The 21,406-nt window shown below is 37.1% G+C and overlaps 2 protein-coding genes across 4 annotated transcripts in view; both read left to right on the top strand.

Annotated features, from left to right (window-relative positions):
- LOC117484132 (butyrophilin-like protein 8) overlaps positions 1–18,852 on the top strand; it is a 163,675-nt gene extending 144,823 nt beyond the window's left edge. For 2 of the 3 annotated variants that reach the window (XM_034132612.1, XM_034132620.1), the window contains one exon: positions 18,272–18,852. In XM_034132612.1, coding sequence (XP_033988503.1) covers positions 18,272–18,528 — 257 coding nt within the window. In that variant the 3' untranslated portion in view covers positions 18,529–18,852. Of the gene's footprint in view, positions 1–14,397; positions 14,494–17,234; positions 17,291–17,466; positions 17,827–18,271 lie in introns of those variants that run through there. The other variant, XM_034132628.1, reaches the window with a different exon arrangement.
- LOC117484084 lies at positions 941–8,626 on the top strand. The gene is made up of 10 exons (XM_034132522.1): positions 941–1,160; positions 2,150–2,203; positions 2,603–2,733; positions 3,645–3,780; positions 4,126–4,158; positions 4,407–4,486; positions 5,157–5,247; positions 5,340–5,441; positions 6,118–6,285; positions 7,270–8,626. The coding sequence occupies exons 1-10, from the start codon at positions 1,127–1,129 to the stop codon at positions 7,395–7,397; spliced, it is 957 nt and encodes a 318-aa protein (XP_033988413.1). The 5' UTR covers positions 941–1,126; the 3' UTR covers positions 7,398–8,626.
- Positions 18,853–21,406: the final 2,554 nt, after the last annotated feature.

The following is a 21,406-nucleotide window of genomic DNA, read 5'->3' as shown; positions in this document are numbered from 1 at the left end:
TGACTCAGTTCCTGAAAACGGACTGAAACCAAGTGACATTCAGAAGGTAGAGAGACGGAGACATGAAGTGGGCGTAAAGCACCAAAAAGATCAATTAAGAGTACAGAAGAAGGATTAAAGTATATATAAGATTTTACTACAAGGCCACAAATACGTGTGCACCTACATATAACAACAATAAGTAGTGTACTGTTGGAAGAAGTACTCATATACTTCACTATATTAAGGATAGTTATTGTTTTAAGTGTACATTTCAAACAATAATCTGTTTTCATTTCATATTTAAATAATAAAATCTACAAAAACGTCAGGATTTTATTCTTTCTTTTATCTTCAGCATCATATTAATTCTTATATTTGTATACATTTTTAACATATTTATGTGGTATATATTGTAGCACAGTTTTACTTTAAATGTTCTATTTTCATTTATTAAATATTTGTATTTAATTTAAATATTTGTATTTAATTGTATTTATTATTATTTTTATTTGATTGTATTTAATTTATTCTAATTTAATTATTTTTGTTTATTTAATTCTTCCTTTACACGGGAATACATTAAGTAATTTAAGTGGAGTAAAGTAGTGATTTTGTACTAAATTGTACGTAGTTTAAAAGTATACATATTGATTGTGCAGAGAAAATGTACTCAGAATACAAACTATAAATACTGTTATTAATCTTTAAGTAAAAAAATAGTTTTTATATGATATATTTCTGTGTGTATGTATGCACCGTTATACACGAAAGCGACCTCATTTTATGCGTAACCTACTTTGCAATAAAGTAGGATTTTATGTAAAAGCTTTCAATGCATCCATTAAATAAAGAGAGGAAAACTCAAGACAAGTGTGTCAGAAATAAACTGGATTAAATGCACTTTTATTTTCCACACGTGCTTGTTTCAAAAAGTGAGTAGCAGGTGGGATTAGAGACGAGAGGAGGGGAGGGGGAAACCTTCAGAGCGACGGAGAGGAAGCACAACGCTCGTGAAGAAGTGAGAGTTTAAGAGCAAGAGATTTCACAGAATAAGGAATAAAAACCACACAATCGACATCACGGAGGATTATCTAACATCTTTAACAACTTTTTTGTGTGCGTGTGAAAAAGTGAAATCGTCGCGATGAGGAAATTGTGGAGACGCCTCTGCTTCCTCGGTGAGTAAAACATATTCATATGATTTATTAAGAGTTGCAAAATGATAATAAACGTGCGTCAAATTGTGTTTTTATCAGTGAAAAAGCATGAAAGAAACACGTCAATTTAATGAAATGTGTGACTTCCCGCGTCGACTTGAGTTCAGATTGTTTTCAGACGCTGCAGAATTGACTGTAAATGAAAGGACATGTACCTGCCTCTACTTGCATTTATTTATTTAACAACTTTTAAAGACCTTGATTTAATCCTGAATCTACAATTTAATGTCCGTGAATCATTTTGAGGTTTATTTAAGGAAACAGGAGCGCCTGCCATGTGCAGGAAGTGATATAAAAAGCACACTAATGCTGCAGATTTAAGGAAGTTAACCAAAAGAAATGAGAAAATAAGTCACTCAATAAATAGAAAAGTAACGTGTTTAAATAATTCCATTTAATGATAGAGTGTATCTTCGCCTACAGGTTCATTACATCTCACTTCTCATCCGCAAAGCCACCGTTATTCTAACACACACACACACACACACACACACACACACACACACACACACACACACACACACACACACACACACACACACACACACACACACACTTTAACTGAAACACACAAGCACACTTTAACTGACGCACGTGCACACACTCAAACACTTTTACTGATGCACGTGCACGTACACACACACACACACACACACACACACACACACACACACCTTAATTATTTGCTGTTTAAGTGTTTCTTTAGATTGCATTTGATTAATTGATACACACACAAAAACACACACACACACACACTTTAACTGACGCACGTGCACACACTCAAACACTTTTACTGACGCACGTGTCGTGCACACACACACACACACACACACACACACAACTTAATTATTTGCTGTTTAAGTGTTTCTTTAGATTGCATTTGATTCATTGATATTTTTGTAGCAATGCAACATAATCTAAAAGTCCCATTTCTGTTTCTTCTGTTTCAGTTTTAGCCTTTTCTTCAGTTTCCAGAGGACAAAATGAAACCGCTGTTACACCAGGTAACGATGCTGATGTTTAGAAACACTGCTGTGTGATTCAACGTGCATTTTCTTCCAGATTTGCAGTTTCTAAAGACATATTTAACGCTCGTAATTGCATAGAAACTCAACAAAGGAGCATGAAAAGTGCTTAGTAAGCTCTCATGGTACATTACTTAACTACATCCCTCACATACTTATGTATATATAATAACTTGCTTTCTATTTTGTTATTGTAAATGTGTAATTCAACATGTATATTTTCTACGTTCTTGTTTATTGTTATTGTACAATGCCGTGTCTTTTTATGCTGCTGCAACGCAAACATTTCCCACATTGGGATCAATAAAGTTCTTCTTATCTTAAATGTGTTTTTTATATGATGAGGGTCTGAGTGTGTTTCCTCCATGTTTGAAACAGACCTTTCCCCCCCCACTCCTCCTCCAATGAGGTCTGATGAAACTCAAAATGAATCCAGCTCCACCCTAGAGACCCCCGTCTTTAAGAACACTTCAGCGATCACAACAGATCTGCCTTCAACAAACGTTATGGTAATAAATGTAACTTCAAATATTCCAAATTGTGTTAACACTGTGTTAACTCGTTTTAAGTATTTGTATTTTAATGTTGAGCACACTGGGCCTGTAACAAAATAATCCATCCATCCATTCTCTCTCTCTCTCAATCTATCAATCTATCCATCTGTCTATCTATCTATCTATCTATCTGTCTATCCATCTATCTATCTATCTATCTATCTATCCATCTATCCATCTATCCATCTATCCATCTATCCATCTATCTGTCTATCTGTCTATCTATCCATCTATCTATCTATCTATCCATCTATCTATAGATAACAGTAATACATAAAAATAACAATTCTTTGTTAGTTGGAACTCCCTCCCACCTGACATCCAGAATATTGACTCTCTCTCCATTATCAAATCCCATCTCAAATCACGTTTCAAATCCCTTCTCTTCACCCTGATCACATGACACGTCCTCTGTTGTTATTGAATATATTGTCTTGTTGTTCTGCTGGTTTTTTGTACGGCGACCTTGAGAGCCTTGAAACGGGACTGTAAAAAATGTAATATATTATTATTATTAAAATATTTTACCTTCCCGAAAAAACTAATTTTGATTTAAAAAAATGTTTAAAAGCTTAAAAAGTAAAAATCACATCATTACGTAACACTGATTACTGTCAAACTGTTACTAAAATTGAAACAAAGCACAATATATTAATGTTTTATTCTTAATATAATATTTCTTAATTAAAATAATGAATTTAGATATTAAATATAATATAAATATTCCAACATTTTGATCAATAAAAAACAAAATGTACATATATTTTATAATGTTATGCTCACATGTAACCAGTGTCTCCCCAACACAGTTAATACAGCTTTTAAATTCAACTTGTGACATTTTTATTTTTCTACGCCTATTAAAGACCAAAAAAGACCTTGGATCGTTTAATGGCACCACAGAAGAAGACAGCAACAGCACAACATTGATTGGGATAAGCGGGGCTAGCGAAGTCACGACGACCGTTTCCATAGAGACGGACATTACCTCGTCAACACCAGGTACTGTATGTGAGAGTCATGTGACTTCCTGTCAAACCACACACACACTTTAACTGAGACACCACACACACTTTAACTGACACACACACACACTTTAACTGAGACACACGTACAGACACTTTAACTGACACACACACACACACACACACACACACACACACAGACACACACACACACACACACACACACACACTTGAACTGATGCACACACACACACACACACACTTGAACTGACACGCATGCACACACACACACACACACACACACACACACACACACACACACACACACACACACACACACACACACACAAATGATTAAAGTCTGGTTCTGTTTATTTTACAGTAACAAGTGGAGGCACAGGTCATTCCTCCTGGGGTAAGGATGTTAACAAATAACAATATATTTTTTTATTTATTTGTATTCTGAGGAGAAAACTTTTACAATTTTAATTATTTTAACAATTAAAAAACAATTACAATTTTATTTAAATGGAACACTTTGGGGCTCCTTATATTGTTAAATCTTTAAATGTATTTATCAACAGATTTATTTTGTAATACTGCATTTTTTTATTGCAAGTGGTATTTAACGATAATGAATCTGTGTTCCCCCTCTGTGTGTAGGCTATGTGCTCCTGGTGTTAATCATCATGGCGATTATTATTCTGTGCGTCATGCTCTACTTCCTCAGGAGAGTCTCCAGGGTAAGAGAAACAGATCTCTGCTGATATTTCCTTTAAAATACATTTTTTACTCCCAATAATTTCATTTTAGAATTAAAGAAAAAGTTCAGCTCCAATTTAAATATAATATTTTCCTCTTACCTGTAGAGTTTTGATTAAATTAGACTCTTTAGTGTGTTTTCCTGAGTGTTGGATACTGAAGATAAAGGTAGCAACCCTTATATAAAACAAAATAAGATAATTGAAGTCCTTGTTATGAAAAACCCTTGAAATTTCCTATTATTCTTTCTCAGATACTAAGTCACTATTTTGCCGTGTTCAGTCATTATTGTACTATCTTTATTTATTGATGGATATATTTTGACTTTTTATTTTATACATAACAGGGTGTAGCTCCGTAGAAAGAACAAGTTCCTGAATGAAACTTGTCATGCTCAAGAAAAGCATCCAATTTGTAATTTGGGTTTGTATTTTTGTGATAATTAAGCAATATTTCGTTGATTTTTCTGCAAAAAGACACTGATGTCAATATTTTAAAATGTCTCCCTGGGCCATTAGTTCCACTATATTAAAGAGAAGTCCTAAAATGTACCACTCACACAAAAACAACTACAATTAAGAGGGAAAATATGCATTTATTGAGGTTAATATCTCTATTTGATCTTGTTGGTTTGTTTTCTTTCCTGTCCAGACGTACTCTTTCGACCTCCATCGTCCAATTCCCTCAAACCATCGCAACGACCCCATCGGCACCTTTGAGCCCGTCTACCTGGACGACCTGGGTGTGTGTGGTTCTATTTTTAAATCACATTAAGATAACTCTATACGAACATATCATGACGTGTGTGTGTGTGTGTTCTTTCAAATCAACCAGCCCCTAAAGACCAAGGAAACACTGAAGACGTTCCCCCTCCTCCTCCGGTATCCAACGGCACAACAATTCAGACGGAGGAACGGGAATCCAATGGAGAGAGCGGTACAGACAAATTATGTTTTCTGGGGCTTTTGTTGTTTAAAACTGTCTGAAATTTGGCCAAATGGTTCCTTTCGGTTCATTTTAAGGGCAGCCGCTTGCAGTATTTCAATAGTATGTGAGTTGTATGAAGCTCAACTCCATTAAAACACATCAAAAAGGTACACAAATGTATCTATCAACAACCGTCTTTGCTCAGATTGCCACTAGAGGAAATACAATATTTTAGAACTACAACAGTGGCTTTTGCATTCAAGTTTTCTACATCACAACCACCAAAAACTACAAAATAGTTACCCAAAAACCAGTTGAAACTTCATCTTCACGAATAGACCAGTTTTCGTTTGTTGGTTTCTATTGTTTTAACCATTTATTTCCTCCTTGTGCTGCTTTTAAGTTAGCTCCTTGCCTGTTTTTGTAATATGTCTGTTTTCTAAAGTTGCCAGACCAATTCATTTTGACCAAAAGATATGTTAAGATCTAAAATCTAAGTTAATTTCATTTCCGTTGGACTAGTGTACGTCAGAGAACAAACAAAACAACAAATACAATAAAAATAGTGTCTCCACTGCCTCAGGAGAACTTCAAATAACTTAAACGCAATGTAAGCTGAACATTTCTTATCGTCACGTTAACAAAGTCTCGGTTTGGTCTTACCTTTCTGTCTCTTTTTCCGCAGCTCCACAGGAACCGTCAGAAGCAAACGGTTTGGAGGCTTCGCCCGGACACACCGACCTGTCGCTGATCGGAGACCCAGAGGAAAAGACCTCCAGTCCATCGGGAAGCACCAGCATCTTCTTCGACACTATAGGGGAGGAGCAGCAGAACGAAAACAACAACAACCCTTGTAAGATACTTTATACTAATGCAAAATACAACTCCAAATGTCCATATGTGCAAAAGGGCCACAGATTTACGGATATAAAAGATAGTCTGGGAAATGAGAGGAATACAATTATAATACTATGATCTGGTGCACACACTCTTCTAAAAGCATTATTAAGAGGTCTTAAACAAGGATATTTGGCTTGAAAGAGATCACTATTTGTATACGGAAATTAAACTAATGCTAATTGTAAACATCACAAAATGATCAAATTGCTGCTCATTGTGTCACTTTTTGGAATTTATTGATCAACTGAGGGCAGAATTAAATGTACAAAAACAATAACTGTTATTAAATAATAAGCCTTTTACTTTAACCATGAAAGGTACAAAAGGGTATTTAGCTAAACATCTTTGATTTAATATATTTGGGAAAATATAGCTATGTTAAATTGGAAATCTGAAAGTTATACTTGGTCTTGATCTTACATTTTACAAAGGGCAAAATAAATGAATGTACAAATACAATAATTATAGTATATCGTACTTTCTTAAGTACATTTTGCTGTCAAATGTGTGTACTTTTTACTAAGATAAGATCCTAAATACAGGGCTTTTTTTACTGAACAACATTGCTAAAAGATAATAGTGGCTTACAAATAAATCAGTAAGCTAATAGGCTTTAAACGCTTAGCAAGAAATGTACAATTGGTGTATTCTGCTAAATATTTTAGGGAAACAACTCATAGTTATACGTATTGATCTTAGGTTCATTTTGCTGTGAATATTTCTGTACTTAAAGATGAAAGCAGGACTTTTACTTGTAGTATTTTTACTGAAGGATATAGCAAAGTAAGCTAATAGCCTACTAGCTAAATAAATCGGATGAAGAAGTTAGCTACATTTTCTCCTTTAGATATGCAAAGTGGATTCTGCTATTTACTTTGGATGAATATTTTGGGAAAGTTAAATGTAAAATCTTCTTGTTTCCTTCTTGTTTCTTTAGCGGTTTGCTCCAGTGACCCGTTTGTTGAAATAAACCTGGAAGATCATCTCCTCACCTCCTCTGAAGCTCCTTCCTCCGTCCTGCCCTTCTCTCCTTTCTCCTTCTCCTTTTCTTCCTCTTCCTCTTAGCACATCCAATGATCAGAATCAAAATCGTTGTATTACCAAGTAGGTTAAGAGATATTAGGAAGTCACCTTGGTGTATTTGGTGCACACATAAACACAGTCAAAGAAGATCAATTGTAAGAAAAGGACCATAAAATAAAACAAGGATAAAAAAACGATTTTTACGAAAAATATTATAACATTAAAATACAGCAATATTTACATGAAATATAGATGAAATATAGATATATATATATCCGTAAAAAAAAAAATAGTAAAACAAATGTGCGCAGCAGAAGAAAGCTGTAAAGAGCTAGCTTTAGCATTTTGTGAAGGGTACTTAAAACACACACACACACACACACACACACACACACACACACATTATCCAAATAGAAGTTATTTTAGAGACTTTTTGTCCTCAGATCAGTGAAAAAGCAGTTAGCTCACTTAGCAGAAACTACCGTTAGCTAGCTAAGCTAACTGGCTAAGCTAACTAGCTAGTATGGTGACTAGGCAGTTTATTTGCATTGCCGTTTCAAATGTATTAGGAGTATTAAAACATATCAAAATAGGGTCCGCAGTGACGCGTCCTAAAACCCGGAAGTAAACTTCTTCCGGTTCCTTCGACAAAAATGCAATGAGATTTCTCCATAGGATTTTGGAAAATAGCTCGAAATAAGGTCTGTGGTTGACACACATTTAAGAGACGGATCACGTTTTGTTCAGCCGGATAATCTCCACATGTCTACCCTACTTTTATAATTTTCTAATCATAAATCTATCGATTAGATTTATGATTCGAAAATAAACAGAGAGCGACAGTAACTGTATAATATGACTGTTAAACAGATATACATTCATATTTTAAAAAGCTATTTTGTGAAGTTATACACCTCTCTGTGTAAAATACTAGAAATTGAAATCATGTAGGACTTTTTATTTGTAGTATCTTCAGTATTTTTACATAAGATTGGGGTTTTTTTTCTTTTCTTTTCAGAAAATACATTTTACTGCTGACATTTTGCTTAAATGAGATGGGTTTTGGATCAAACTGACATACAAATGTGTAACGTTTTGTTGTGTAGACAAACTGATGTTGTTTTTTAATCATTTTGCCTTGTGTTAGTGTTTTCAGTGGCTTGTAATTATATTTTGAATAAAACAGAACTTTTTCAGGAGTTGTACAACTGATATTTTTCACAATTGTTAGATCTGTTTACATTTTTTAAATAAAATTCACTCCAACGTCACTGTTTATTCCTGTCCTATTTTTGTACTCTGTTCCAAATACATAAGATGTCTTAGGAAATAAAGAGTCCACAAAACTAACTTTGGGAAACTTTAACTTGTTTAACTCAGACTTGAAAACCTTTAAGCTTAGCTAATCTTTAGATTTGTACACAGAAACAGCACCAGATTAAATCTTTTTAAAGGCCAGTGTACAGAGATACCAGGAACTAATGGCTGCTCCAATCCACATAATATGCATGATATAAAAGACAGATTTGAAACACAATTGAGGCTTTCCTTGACGAAAGCAGAGTGACTTAAGTTAGCCAACAAATCACTTTTACAAGTGCTAGATGCTAGTGATGTTACGTATTGCGCCGATGCTTCGGAGCGTGTGTCGAGTAATCCCCGAAGCTTTTTGTGAAGCTTGTATCGAGGCTTTTATCGTTTTGGGCCAGTGACGTCATCGATGACAAACGAAGCCTCGCTGCCTGTCGATACCACGTGACTGCTTCAGGAAGCGATTCAGATCGGTTGAACCGTTGAACCACAACGCTCATATTACCCATGGATGTATAATAAGAACCATATTACCCCTCCTGTACCCGGGCCCGGTGACACGATGGAATTAAGAGACCTCAGACCCTCACTTATATAGAGGTCGGAACATGTCATAAGTATAAATGAATAAAAGCATAAATAAATGTAGGAATAAAAACATCAATAAATAAATACAGGAATAAATAGTATGTCGTTTTTTCACATAGATTCAGCGAGTGTGCTGTGGCTCAGCTGGAAAGCAGTTGACTCACAACCGCAGGGTTCCTGGTTCAACGACTCGTCAATAAGTATTTTTTGTTTGTTTATAAAAGCTACAGCTAAATGAGATAATGTAGTTAATAAATGTATTCTTTGATATGGTTGAGCCTTTCTCAGGTTACAACATGGTTACGTTTACGAATATTATTAAGGAATACAAATCCCTTTTTGCAATGTTTACCAGCCTCCTTAGGCTTTTTAATCACAATCATTAAACTGGAATAAAAACAATATTGTTAACATGAACATATGATTTAATGTTCGTTATTTAGAGTTATTCTAAGGCTTTACTCATTGGGAACTCGGTATGAGATAGAGCAGTGGTTCTCAACTGGTGGGTCTCAACCCAAAGGTGGGTCGCGGACCCGTTTCGAGTGGGTCGCAGATGTGTGAGTGAAGAAAAAAAAAAAAAAAACATTTATTTTTAAGGCCCGATTTTCTAACGCTGTTAGGCGTTGGACTGGAAGTACCGGAGACCATAAACGGTTTCGATAAAACATCTTTGCTGATGTTTTTTCGAGTCTTCTGGCCAATCAGAATCAAGATTGTTGCCGGAAGTCCCCACGGAGAATAACTAGAACTATTCTTTATACATCCATGGCTACAACTTCAGATAAAAATGAACACATGATGAAATATGACCCCCGGTTTGATGATTGACAGGTCACAGAACAATGGGAGCTATCTACCCTTACCCACAATTTAAAGTAATTCACACAGACTATCTCCTCTTTGCTCTTCTCTCTGTGAGGAGCAGCAAGTTCAGCTGTCTGAACAAAGTGAAAAACAAACAATGGCATAACATATTATTAATATGTTGGGTAGTAATAGATTTATTTATTTTCTTCTCAGTGTGTACCAGAATGCATAGTTTATATGTTAGTATTTCTAAAAATCTCCTGGGGGAGAATCCCCCCAGACCCCCTTCTGGGGTTGGGTTTTCAGCATGTGTGCCTTTTTATGTTAGTTCAGCTTTGATTCCATCATCTCATTAAACCTTTTTAAAGCATACTTTAGTTCTGTGAATGGATATAAGGGATGCACTGTACTTCACTTTAATTAATATTGTATTCTGAAAAGCGTGTATATATATTACAACACGATTTTTTGTTGAATAGATTTGAGTGGTTCAAAATTTCGGGTCGCGATCTATTGACAAAGGAAAAAGTGGGTCCCGAGGCCTGACCAGTTGAGAACCACTGAGATAGAGCACACTGTGGAGATGTGCCTGTTTACACACTTTGACCAACAGGGGGGTTTGTGTTCAAATGAAGCCCATGATGAAGCCTCATCAGATGAACCCTTTTGCGAACCAATTGGCTGGAAAGCTTCAAAGCTTCATAAGGCTTCATCTCGCCATCACTACTAGATGCTAAACACACTGGCTTTATAATGTATTGACCCTGAACGAAGTCATGCTACAAGCGAGTTTGACAAATAAAAGCGTCTTTCTTTAGAGATGCCTCACCTGGAGTCTGCCATCAGGTGTGTAAATAGTAATACTGAGGAGCTATATGGGAAATATGAAACAGGTGGGAAGTGTGGGAGTCATGTGATTTTGAACATACAAGGAAGACTGAGGCCATCTGGTGGATGGAGGAAGAATTGCATGTTGGAGGTGTGGAGAAAAGGGAAAGTAATTTGGTGCAGCAGAAAAAGAGAGGAATTGCACATGGGTTAAAAAAGTGTACAGTAAATGCATGCAAAACTAAAGTAGAATAGCCTCTATGGACTTCACAATTAATTTGACTTTTTCCCCCATAATTCTACTTTTTAATTTATTTTACTTTTTATTCCATGATTTTACTTTTTTTCCATGATTTTACTTTTTTTCCATGATTTTACATTTTTCTCCAGAAATTGACTTTTTTTCCATAATTTGAGTTATTTATTTTATTTTACTTTTTTCTCAGAGTTGACTCTTTTTGTCGAAGCACTACATACTAATCAACCTGAACATGAGCAGGATCGGCCTCTTTAAATGTTTCCTCCTTAAATACATCCCTTTAATTGATCAAATAAGATAGATAAAATATATATAAAATATAATATAGGATTATTAGGGAGTGATGGGAGTCAGCATGCCCCCCCCCCCTGCGGCTGTGTTAGAGACATTGAACATTTCCCATTTATCTAATTTCCGCCTCCTTGCCGTATTAATCAAAAATGTAATCAATTAACTTGTTTCCTTCTTCCACCCTTTTTTTCTGTTTAATCTAATTATTAACAACTTCTAATCATTTTACATAGTTTATGATTTATTTGGAAAATCAAGTGTTTTTAAAGGTGGAAACATTAGGGGCTAAGCCAGGTCCAGGAAACGCCCCTGGTAATACCTAATAAACTGGGATAAATTATGGGCGCAGGAAAATATTTCCCCAACAATGCTGTCACTACCCGATCGGTCCACCTGCCCGATCTGCACTGCGCATGTGCGAGATGGTCCGCCACTACATACGGCAACTCTACTAGGACACTTGACACAGTGGCTTTTGGCAAAGCAGAAAAATAACAGAGAGAGATGAGTTATTGTTATTACAACGTGACTTCACTATTATTTAACAACTCTTTGTATTGGGTTCTTTTATGTGGGTTTAAATACATTGTCAGACATGGATTCAACTTCTGTTAGACAGCTGTATGCCATACATTTTTGCATACATTCACAGTAAATATTTATTCAGTATGATAGCTGTCTAACAGAAGTTAAATCCATGTCTCACTCATTCTGACAATGTATTTAAACTCAAATAAAAGAACCCAATAAAAAGAGTTGTTAAATAATAGTGAAGTCACGTTGTAATAACAACAATCTCTCTCGGTTCTTTTTCTGCTTTGCCAAAAGCCACTGTGTCAAATGTCCTAGTAGAGTTGCCGTATGTAGTTGTCCAATTCCAATATGGCGGACCATCTCGCACATGCGCAGTACAGATCGGGCAGGGGGACAGATCGGGTAGTGACTGTGGGTGTTTCTCAATCGCGAGTACGCTTGCTTGGTAGCACATGTCTGCCGAGCATCTTGCTTCAGAAGCGAGTCAAGAATACTTCCTGACATTCGGAAAACAAAGAGTGGAACACGCTAGCAAGTGTGCAGGTGTGCGTCATATGAGAGGCCCCGCCTTACATCTTCCGCCACAGATTTGGGGAAATTGGTCCGTGCGCAAAGCATTGTGGGGATTTTAAGACCGCGAAGTCTACTCATGTGCACACTCGATATTTCTCCAAACGGAGTACGCCGGGCTCGGTAGATTTCCAAGTATGCTGGAGATTGGAACAGTACTTCGGCGGCACTCGATGACGTAGTATGCTTGAAATAGTGGCTCTGAAGCAGCTTTACTCGCGATTGAGAAACACCCCGTCACTACCCGATCCGTTCACCTGCCCGATCGGTACTGCGCATGTGCGAGATGGTCCGCCATATTGGACAACTCCGTACGGCAACCCAACTAGGACACTTGACACAGTGGCTTTTGGCAAAGCACACAAAAAAAACTCAAAAAACCGAGAGAGATGAGTTATTGTTATTACAACGTGACTTCACTATTATTTAACAACTATTTCTATTGGGTTCTTTTATTTGGGGTTAAGTACATTGTCAGAATAAGTGAGAAATGGATTTAACTTCTGTTAGACAGCTATCATACTGAATAAATATTTATGCAAAAACGTATGGCATTAATAATGTATATCTAATTACATTTAAAAATGTATGGCATTAATAATGTATATCTAATTACATTTAAAAATGTATGGCATTAATAATGTATATCTAATTACATTAACTGTGAATGTCTTTCATTTTATTTAAAATGAACAATTACATACAACATTTTCCATAAAAAAGTTGATTCAAGAACAAATCTCTGTTATTAGATCAGTACTTTTCTTATATGACTATTATTGCTAAATTTGAAAGGTCTTTACCAGCTTTGGAATTATATATATATATATATAGCACCTTCTGCCATCCCATCTCTACTGACAATCATTAACACTTAGATTTTATGATATCGTAAGCATCGTCAGTGATTGACTTGAACACTGAGAATGTATTTATTAACTTCAGACATTTTCATATACAAATGTGATCATACACCAACACACTTTTTAGAGATATACATTTTTCACACACAACGCACAACCATTTACTAAATTAAACCATATCCCATCATAATACGAGCAAATAAAAAGGCACAACAATAAATATATTATGTGTGTGTGTGTGTGTGTGTGTGTGTGTGTGTGTGTGTGTGTGTGTGTGTGTGTGTGTGTGTGTGTGTGTGTGTGTGTGTGGGGGGGGGGGGGGTTGTTAAGATCCAGGTCCAATGGGGGCAGAGGGGAGAGGTGGGTTCAGCATCCTACAGGAAATGTAATTTGCATGTAATATTATTTATTAATATGGAATAATTTAACTGGAGTTTGTTATCGTTTAATTTTGCTTGATTAATTATATTGCAGGTTGTGGGTAACAGCCAGTCCCTGTTTCATAAATGAGTTCAAGTCCTTTTTTCTGTCCCTTAGAAAAATACAATCTTGTAACCTGTCTATAAAGATTTGCAATGACATTTCCAAATGGTTATTATTTTAAGTAAGCTTAATGCCTCTTAAATGTTTTTGTGCCTTTATGCTTTTTTCTTTCCCCCTGGCTCTTACTGGATGTATTATTTATGTTTTTTTGTCTTATTGTGAATGAATGTCTTGAACTTATGTTGATAAATTGATGATATCCTCACCGAGCTTTTGTATGTTTAAAAAAATGTTCAATAAAAAAAAATAAATAAAAAAAAATGCTTAACAAGGGACTTTCCTATCAAACAGACAGACAGGTCTCACACCAACCAATGAGACTCCAACATGCAGACCACATGCTTCAACATCAGGACGTTTATAGGCTGCTGCTCAGACCACAGGAACCACCATCTGCCAATCCTGGCTGCAACAAGACAGCCGAGTTGGAAACGCCCCCTCTGTAACTTTAGTTGTGAAATACTCATGTTGTTCATCCATGATATAATCTAGAAAACGGAACTGTAAGCACTGAGGTCTCCGCAGTCTCAAAGCTTTACAGGTAAGAAGTGAACACATGTTTATACTTTATTAAGGAAATGCATCTCACTGCTGATTTATGTTTCTCTCCTGTTGAACCTCTTATAGAGAACATGCACCACATTCAACTAAAATAAGAGAACGAGTTGGAAAGATATTGACTCAGAAACAATCCGTGTATCTTCGGACCATTTGTTTTTCTTCATTAAATCAGTAAACGGAAGAGCGACTGAGACGCTTTTTAACTTTTTGCTTTTTAACTTACTAAATAGTGAAATGGTCATTGGAGCGGGGGGGGGGGGGGGGGCGAAACTCACGGAAGTGATATCAAAACAAAAGCACTCGTTTGCTTAAATAAACTTGCATTGAATCACTACAGTAGGCTTATCAGGTGATAATATTATAAACCAGGGGAAACAAGGTGGATTTAGCGATCACAACGAAAACGACCAAAACACACATTGAGCCAAGAAAAATAATGTTATTAAGGGCATATACGCGTAGCTGTGGGTGGGCCTGAGATTTCTCCATAGGATTTTGGAAAAGAGCTCGAAATAAGGTCTGTGGAAAACGAACCTGCTTGATAAATGCACGTTTTGTTCAGCCGGATAATATCCACATGTCTACCCTACTTTTATAATGTTCGAATCATAAATCTAATCGATAGATTCTCTCACTATGACCCAGAAATAAAACGGCGACTGGACGACCTGCCGGGGAACGGGAAATGTAAAAGCCCCGATATCCAGAATGAGATACTGCAAATTGCTGCTTCTTTACTCATCACAACTACATTTGTGTTTATTCTCGTCATGTTCAACACGCTGTTTGAAATGAGCGACTATGCAACACAAGGCCTGCAATGTTCCACTATAACAGTCACAGATTGCATCGATCTAATCGAGGGTCTTAAGGAAAACAGAAGCTGACTTCATTAAACTTGTGACACTGACAGATGATTTGATGAAAAAACACGACATCCTTAACCAGTGCCGATTCTAGAGTCTGTGGGGGCCCTAGGCAAACATTCACTGGGGGCCCCTCGAACCAGCTTTTCATCACCACGCACAGCCGACAGCATAACCTTCCCATCCCATCACTCGTGGAGGTGCTCTCCTCTATGGCAATATTTGTGTGCCTCTATCCTGAGCACGCAATTCAACATTTTGAGCATATAAAATGTTATTGAGCGCTGTAGTGCCGAGAGATAGGGAGTCGGAGGCGGTGCAATGAAGGTACAAAGCTGGCTTTATTGAGCAGCAGAAATGCACATGTTGTCCGGTTGCAGTCCGGGAAGAGAAGGGAGAAAGCGAAAGGGAGGGCATGCAGTAAGTACCAACAACATATGTGTCCGTGTGGAAACAGTACCCCCAACCTGTAGTTCCATGATTGGATTATGTAACCCCAGTGTATGAATCAGTGATCACTACAGCGCGCAATTTAACATTGTTGAGCACAGAAAAATATTTTTTGCAAGCACAATTGACTCTTAAGCCTTCTCACAAGCAGCAAGCAAGCAGACCGCTGCACGCGCTCTCTCTCCCTCGCTCAACCTCACCCGCGCTCAGGTTTGCCTGTGTGCTCGCTCAAGTTGGCACAGGGTTACAAATGTGCCACAAAACCAACCAATCGGAGAACTCAAGGAGGTCCATTCTGACTGGCTTATTTCAGTTAACATACATTTTAGGACATATTAAGTATGTGTGGTCTTGAACGGGCTGGGCCCACCTGATTTGTTTTGGGCCCACCCACTCTTTGATATCTGCCTACCAATGATTAAGGGGCGGGCTGTAAATATAATAAGCCTATGTCTAAAATGGACAACATTGTTAGGAGATTTAATCTATACAGCGATTCTGGACTGCGGTCAACTTCGTTTTTTTCCCCCTGGTATATTTGATGAGTGATACAAATATGTGTTACTATAAGTTCTTGATAAAACTGACACTGTTGGACTCGGTACTAGTTTGACTGCTCCCAGAAATAAAATGAAGTACTTACTGTGTACTTTCTGAGTAATCCTCTGTCAAAGTCCCCATCATAGTACATAATGCATGTTTACTGCTGTCTTTGATGAATGATACAAATAAAATGAACCATTAGTTCTTAATGAAATTGATAATGCTGGACTAGTAGTAGTAGTAGTACGCCTAGTGCCAACAATACAATGAAGTACTTTTACTGTGTTTTTTTTGTAATCCTCTGTCAATGTCCCCTCCTGATCCTATACATGTTCTCCTATACAAGAGGTTTACAAAAAAGACATGCCATTTCATTTTTTTTTTTTTTAGATGATATGAAGCTATACTGCAGACTGGACTTGGTTTGCCACTTTATTTACGCCTTACACAGTCAAGAGGAACAGTGACAACATGGCTGTTAAACAAGAGAGTTAGTGTTTATATTGTAACTGGTCATGAGTTTTAACATTCACGGGCATTTTTGATACAGAAAAACATGATATGTATGAAATGTTATCATAGTGCAGAAAGTAGAGACAGAACAAAGCTCTCTCACACACAGCAATACTACAACATATATTATTATACTCTGCATTAATGCAAAAGCTGCCGGCTGTGTTCACTGATCTCAAAGCAGAAATATCTCCTGGTTCAGTTCAAATAAAATATAATGTTGATATTTGGCGCCACCTAGTGTCAGACATATGTTACTGTTCCTGGTGTCAGTCCTAATAAGGCATGTGGTAAAGACAGACTGTATGTTTTCTAATGTGTGACATTTGATGTGTGTGTCCTCTCACAGGAAGAAGATGATCTTCCTCATCCTGCAGCTCCTCTTCCTCACCTCCTGTGTCTCTGGTTAGTTTGTCTCTTTCAAACTGTCCTCAGTAAAGCAGCACAGAAACATCTGCAGTTCAAAGAGTCTCTCTGTATCTCCTCCACAGGAACATAGCTGCAGTTTAAAGAGTCCCTCTGTGTCTCCTCCACAGAAACATAGCTGCAGTTTAAAGAGTCCCTCTTTGTCTCCTCCACAGGAACATTTGTAGTGAATGTGACTCAGACTTTCTATCAGGCAGAGGAGAACCAGAACATCACCCTGGAGTGGACCTTCAGCACCAGAACAGACACTAACTTCAGCTCCATTAATACCATCTGTCACCTGTTTAATAAAAAGCGAATCTCAGTTCTGTTTGAACTACGTGAAGGTGTTGAAACCAGAGTGTCTCAGGATCCAGAGTTTACAGTACGACTCAAGTGGGACAAAGACCTCCTCACAGAAGGACGCCTCACATTTCATGTCTCCAGACTCAGGACCAATGACTCTGGGTTTTATGTGTGTGACATACACACATCTGATGGGAGTAACTCTAGGAATTGCTGGCTCAACGTCACTGGTGAGTAACCTCAGTAGAAGTCTAGAGGCTCCATAGAGCTAAATACTAATGCATCTACGTCAAGTATGTTGCCGCTAATATTGGATCATATTCGCCAAGAATTGAACAGTTAACATTTTGAAAAGGAAATAGCAGATACTCAACAAAGTATGAATGAAAGACCAAAAGAGTCCTGCTGCTCAAATCTCAAGAACGGCTTGTTTTAACTGTTTAAAATGTGCACAACTCATTTTAAAATAAAACTCTTCTCACAAACCAACTGTGATCCAAACCAGCCCCACACAGAACTCATTTTAGTGGAAAAGGGGAAACTGAGAAGCTGGAACCACAGGAGGTTTTTCAGAAGAATGGAGGTTGCAGATTGTCATGTTTTCACTCTAGATTAAACCTGTTATATATTAACACTAAAATGGTTCCTCATGTTATATTCTGTCCTTTTCCACAGCTGCTGAAGAGCTCCAACCTCAGAGACCACCAGAGAGTCCACAACCAGAGAGTCTGAGAAGACTCGGGCTTATCGTTGGAGTGTCAGCAGCTGTTCTGGTTCTCTTTGTCAGCATGGCCTGCATTGTTTTAATAAGATATAAGAGAAGAACCCACAATGCAGCCATGCATACGGGGAGTTTATCAGAGAAACAAACCATCCGGACTTACATATCTCTGTCTGAATCTGAGCATAAAGTGAGACTCTCCAACATCTGATTTAAGAGTCAGAAAAGAGCAGTGTAACCTCTGTAAAGTGTATTTGTTATTTATTTATTTCAGCCTTCACTGAGAGTTTTATCATTCAGCTGTAAGGTCATCAAACCCTTTGTTTACTGATGGATATTGTTACCATGCTGCACTTAATGTGCTTTTATAAATGTTACACATTATAAATAAATCACTTTTTATTTACTTTTTTAGTTATTCTGCACAATCTGCACTGCATGTCCTACAGGAGGAAATATTTGGAAATGTTAAATTGGATCGACTTGTAAATGTTGAAAATGTTTTATTCCTTTCTGTTATAATAAAAGTGTTTATTCTTTAACACTATTGTTCATCCTCATGTCTCTCTGCTTCATGAACACTGCAGCTGCCTTGAATAGAGCGGTGCAGGGATGACGTATTCACCCTGAAGTAAGCTGCTGGTTCCCTTGACAAAAAAGCGATGGGATTTCTCCATAGGATTTTGGAAAAGAGCTCGAAATAAGGTCTGTGGAAAACGAACCTGTTTGATAAATGAACGTTTTGTTCAGCCGGATAATCTCCACACGTCTACCCTACTTTTATAATTTTATAATCATAAATCTAATCGCCAGAAGCAAAATGCTAACGTTATGCTATAAAGGAACTACAGCCGAGTACAGCAGCACGACTTCAACGTCCCGCCAACTTAAGATCCATATACAAACATACAGATTCAAAATGGTACGAGTTGAAGCGTTTGTTTTAACAGTTTGCAGGAGGCAGGTACCTGCTTTCAAGCAGAACAGGGCAAACAAACTTAGCGGGAGTGTTTACCTGTTCGGCGTAATGACGTACAACGTCCTTGACAACTTCTGTAGTCCTATTCAACAAAACGATAGGTTACGTATTGTAACCCTAGTTCTATAAGCACAGGCGGAAGCCCTCTACTGGACTCTATGGGGACTACTCTTCATCAATGATACGTGAGCGTTCACACACTGAATTTGCATAATTGTAGCCAGCCAATCAGGGCGAGCCTATCTGAATGTGAGTGCAGGCCTCACAGTATATAAAGCAGCTACACCTCCTGACTGTCATCCTACACCCTCTTCAGCGAGCGGCATAGGAAAGACAGAGCCCCTACATTACATGTCACTTGTTAGACGCTTTTATCCAAAGGGGTTTGAACCTGTGACCCCCTGATTCGAACACCAATGCACAACCCACTGCGCCACACGCCTCCTAGGTAGAGGGCTCCGCCTGTGCTTATAGAACTAGCGTTACAATACGTAACCTATCGTTCTATCTCACACAGGCTCCGCCCTCTACTGGACTCTATGGGTACAGTGGGCTGTCGCTGATCGGAGACCCAGCGGAAAAGACCTCCAGTCCATCGGGAAGCACCAGCATCTTCTGACACTATAGGGGAGGAGCAGCAGAACGAAAACAACAACAACCCTTGTAAGATACTTTATAAATATGCAAACACAAACTACAAATCCAAAATTCCATATGTGCAAAAGGGGCACAGATTTACGGATGTAAAAGATAGTCTGGGAAATGGTAAAGTGCAATAAATGAATACTATGATCTGGTGCACACTCTCTTCTAAAAGCATTATTAAGAGGTCTTAAACAAGGATATTTGGCTTGAAAGAGATCACTATTTGTATACGGAAATTAAACTAATGCTAATTGTAAACATCACAAAATGATCAAATTGCTGCTCATTGTGTCACTTTTTGGAATTTGTTGATCAACTGAGGGCAGAATTAAATGTACAAATACAATAACTGTACTTAAATAATAAGCCTTTTACTTTAACCATGAAAGGTACAAAAGGGTATTTAGCTAAACATCTTTGATTTAATATATTTGGGAAAATATAGCTATGTTAAATTGGAAATCTGAAAGTTATACTTGGTCTTGATCTTACATTTTACAAAGGGCAAAATAAATGAATGTACAAATACAATAATTATAGTATATCGTACTTTCTTAAGTACATTTTGCTGTCAAATTTGTGTACTTTTTACTAAGATAAGATCCTAAATGCAGGGCTTTTTTTACTGAACAACATTGCTAAAAGATAATAGTGGCTTACAAATAAATCAGTAAGCTAATAGGCTTTAAACGCTTAGCAAGAAATGTACAATTGGTGTATTCTGCTAAATATTTTAGGGAAATATATATAGCTAAATTAAATCTAAAACTCATAGTTATACGTATTGATCTTAGGTTCATTTTGCTGTGAATATTTCTGTACTTAAAGATGAAAGCAGGACTTTTACTTGTAGTATTTTTACTGAAGGATATAGTAAAGTATGCTAATAGCCTACTAGCTAAAGAAGTCAGATGAAGAAGTTAGCTACATTTTCTCCTTTAGATATGCAAAGTGGATTCTGCTATTTACTTTGAATGAATATTTTGGGAAAGTTAAATGTAAAATCTTCTTGTTTCCTTCTTGTTTCTTTAGCGGTTTGCTCCAGTGACCCGTTTGTTGAAATAAACCTGGAAGATCATCTCCTCACCTCCTCTGAAGCTCCTTCCTCCGTCCTGCCCTTCTCTCCTTTCTCCTTCTCCTCTTCTTCCTCTTCCTCTTAGCACCTCCAATGATCAGAATCAGAATCGTTGTATTACCAAGTAGGTTAAGAGATATTAGGAAGTCACCTTGGTGTATTTGGTGCACACATAAACACAGTCAAAGAAGATCAATTGTAAGAAAAGGACCATAAAATAAAACAAGGTTAAAAAAAACGATTTAACAAAAAATATTATAACATTAAAATACAGCAATATTTACATGAAATATAGATATATATATACCCGTAAAAAAAATATATAATAAAATGAATTGTGCGCAGCATTGGTATGATGAAGGGTACTTAAAACAAACACACACACACACA

Source organism: Trematomus bernacchii, unplaced genomic scaffold (assembly GCF_902827165.1).
Source record: "Trematomus bernacchii unplaced genomic scaffold, fTreBer1.1, whole genome shotgun sequence".
NCBI lineage: Eukaryota > Metazoa > Chordata > Actinopteri > Perciformes > Nototheniidae > Trematomus > Trematomus bernacchii.
The sequence above is the reverse complement of the archived record's forward strand: the minus strand, read 5'-3'. Positions and strand labels throughout refer to the sequence as shown.

What these genes read in the sequence shown, in the direction of transcription:
- LOC117484084 (XM_034132522.1), top strand. Translation starts at nt 1,127, where the DNA reads ATGAGGAAATTGTGGAGACGCCTCTGCTTCCTCG. An exon ending in CATTACCTCGTCAACACCAG is followed by an intron (nt 3,781 to 4,125) that starts GTACTGTATGTG and finishes TTTATTTTACAG; the next exon opens with TAACAAGTGGAGGCACAGGT. An exon ending in CACAGGTCATTCCTCCTGGG is followed by an intron (nt 4,159 to 4,406) that starts GTAAGGATGTTA and finishes CTCTGTGTGTAG; the next exon opens with GCTATGTGCTCCTGGTGTTA.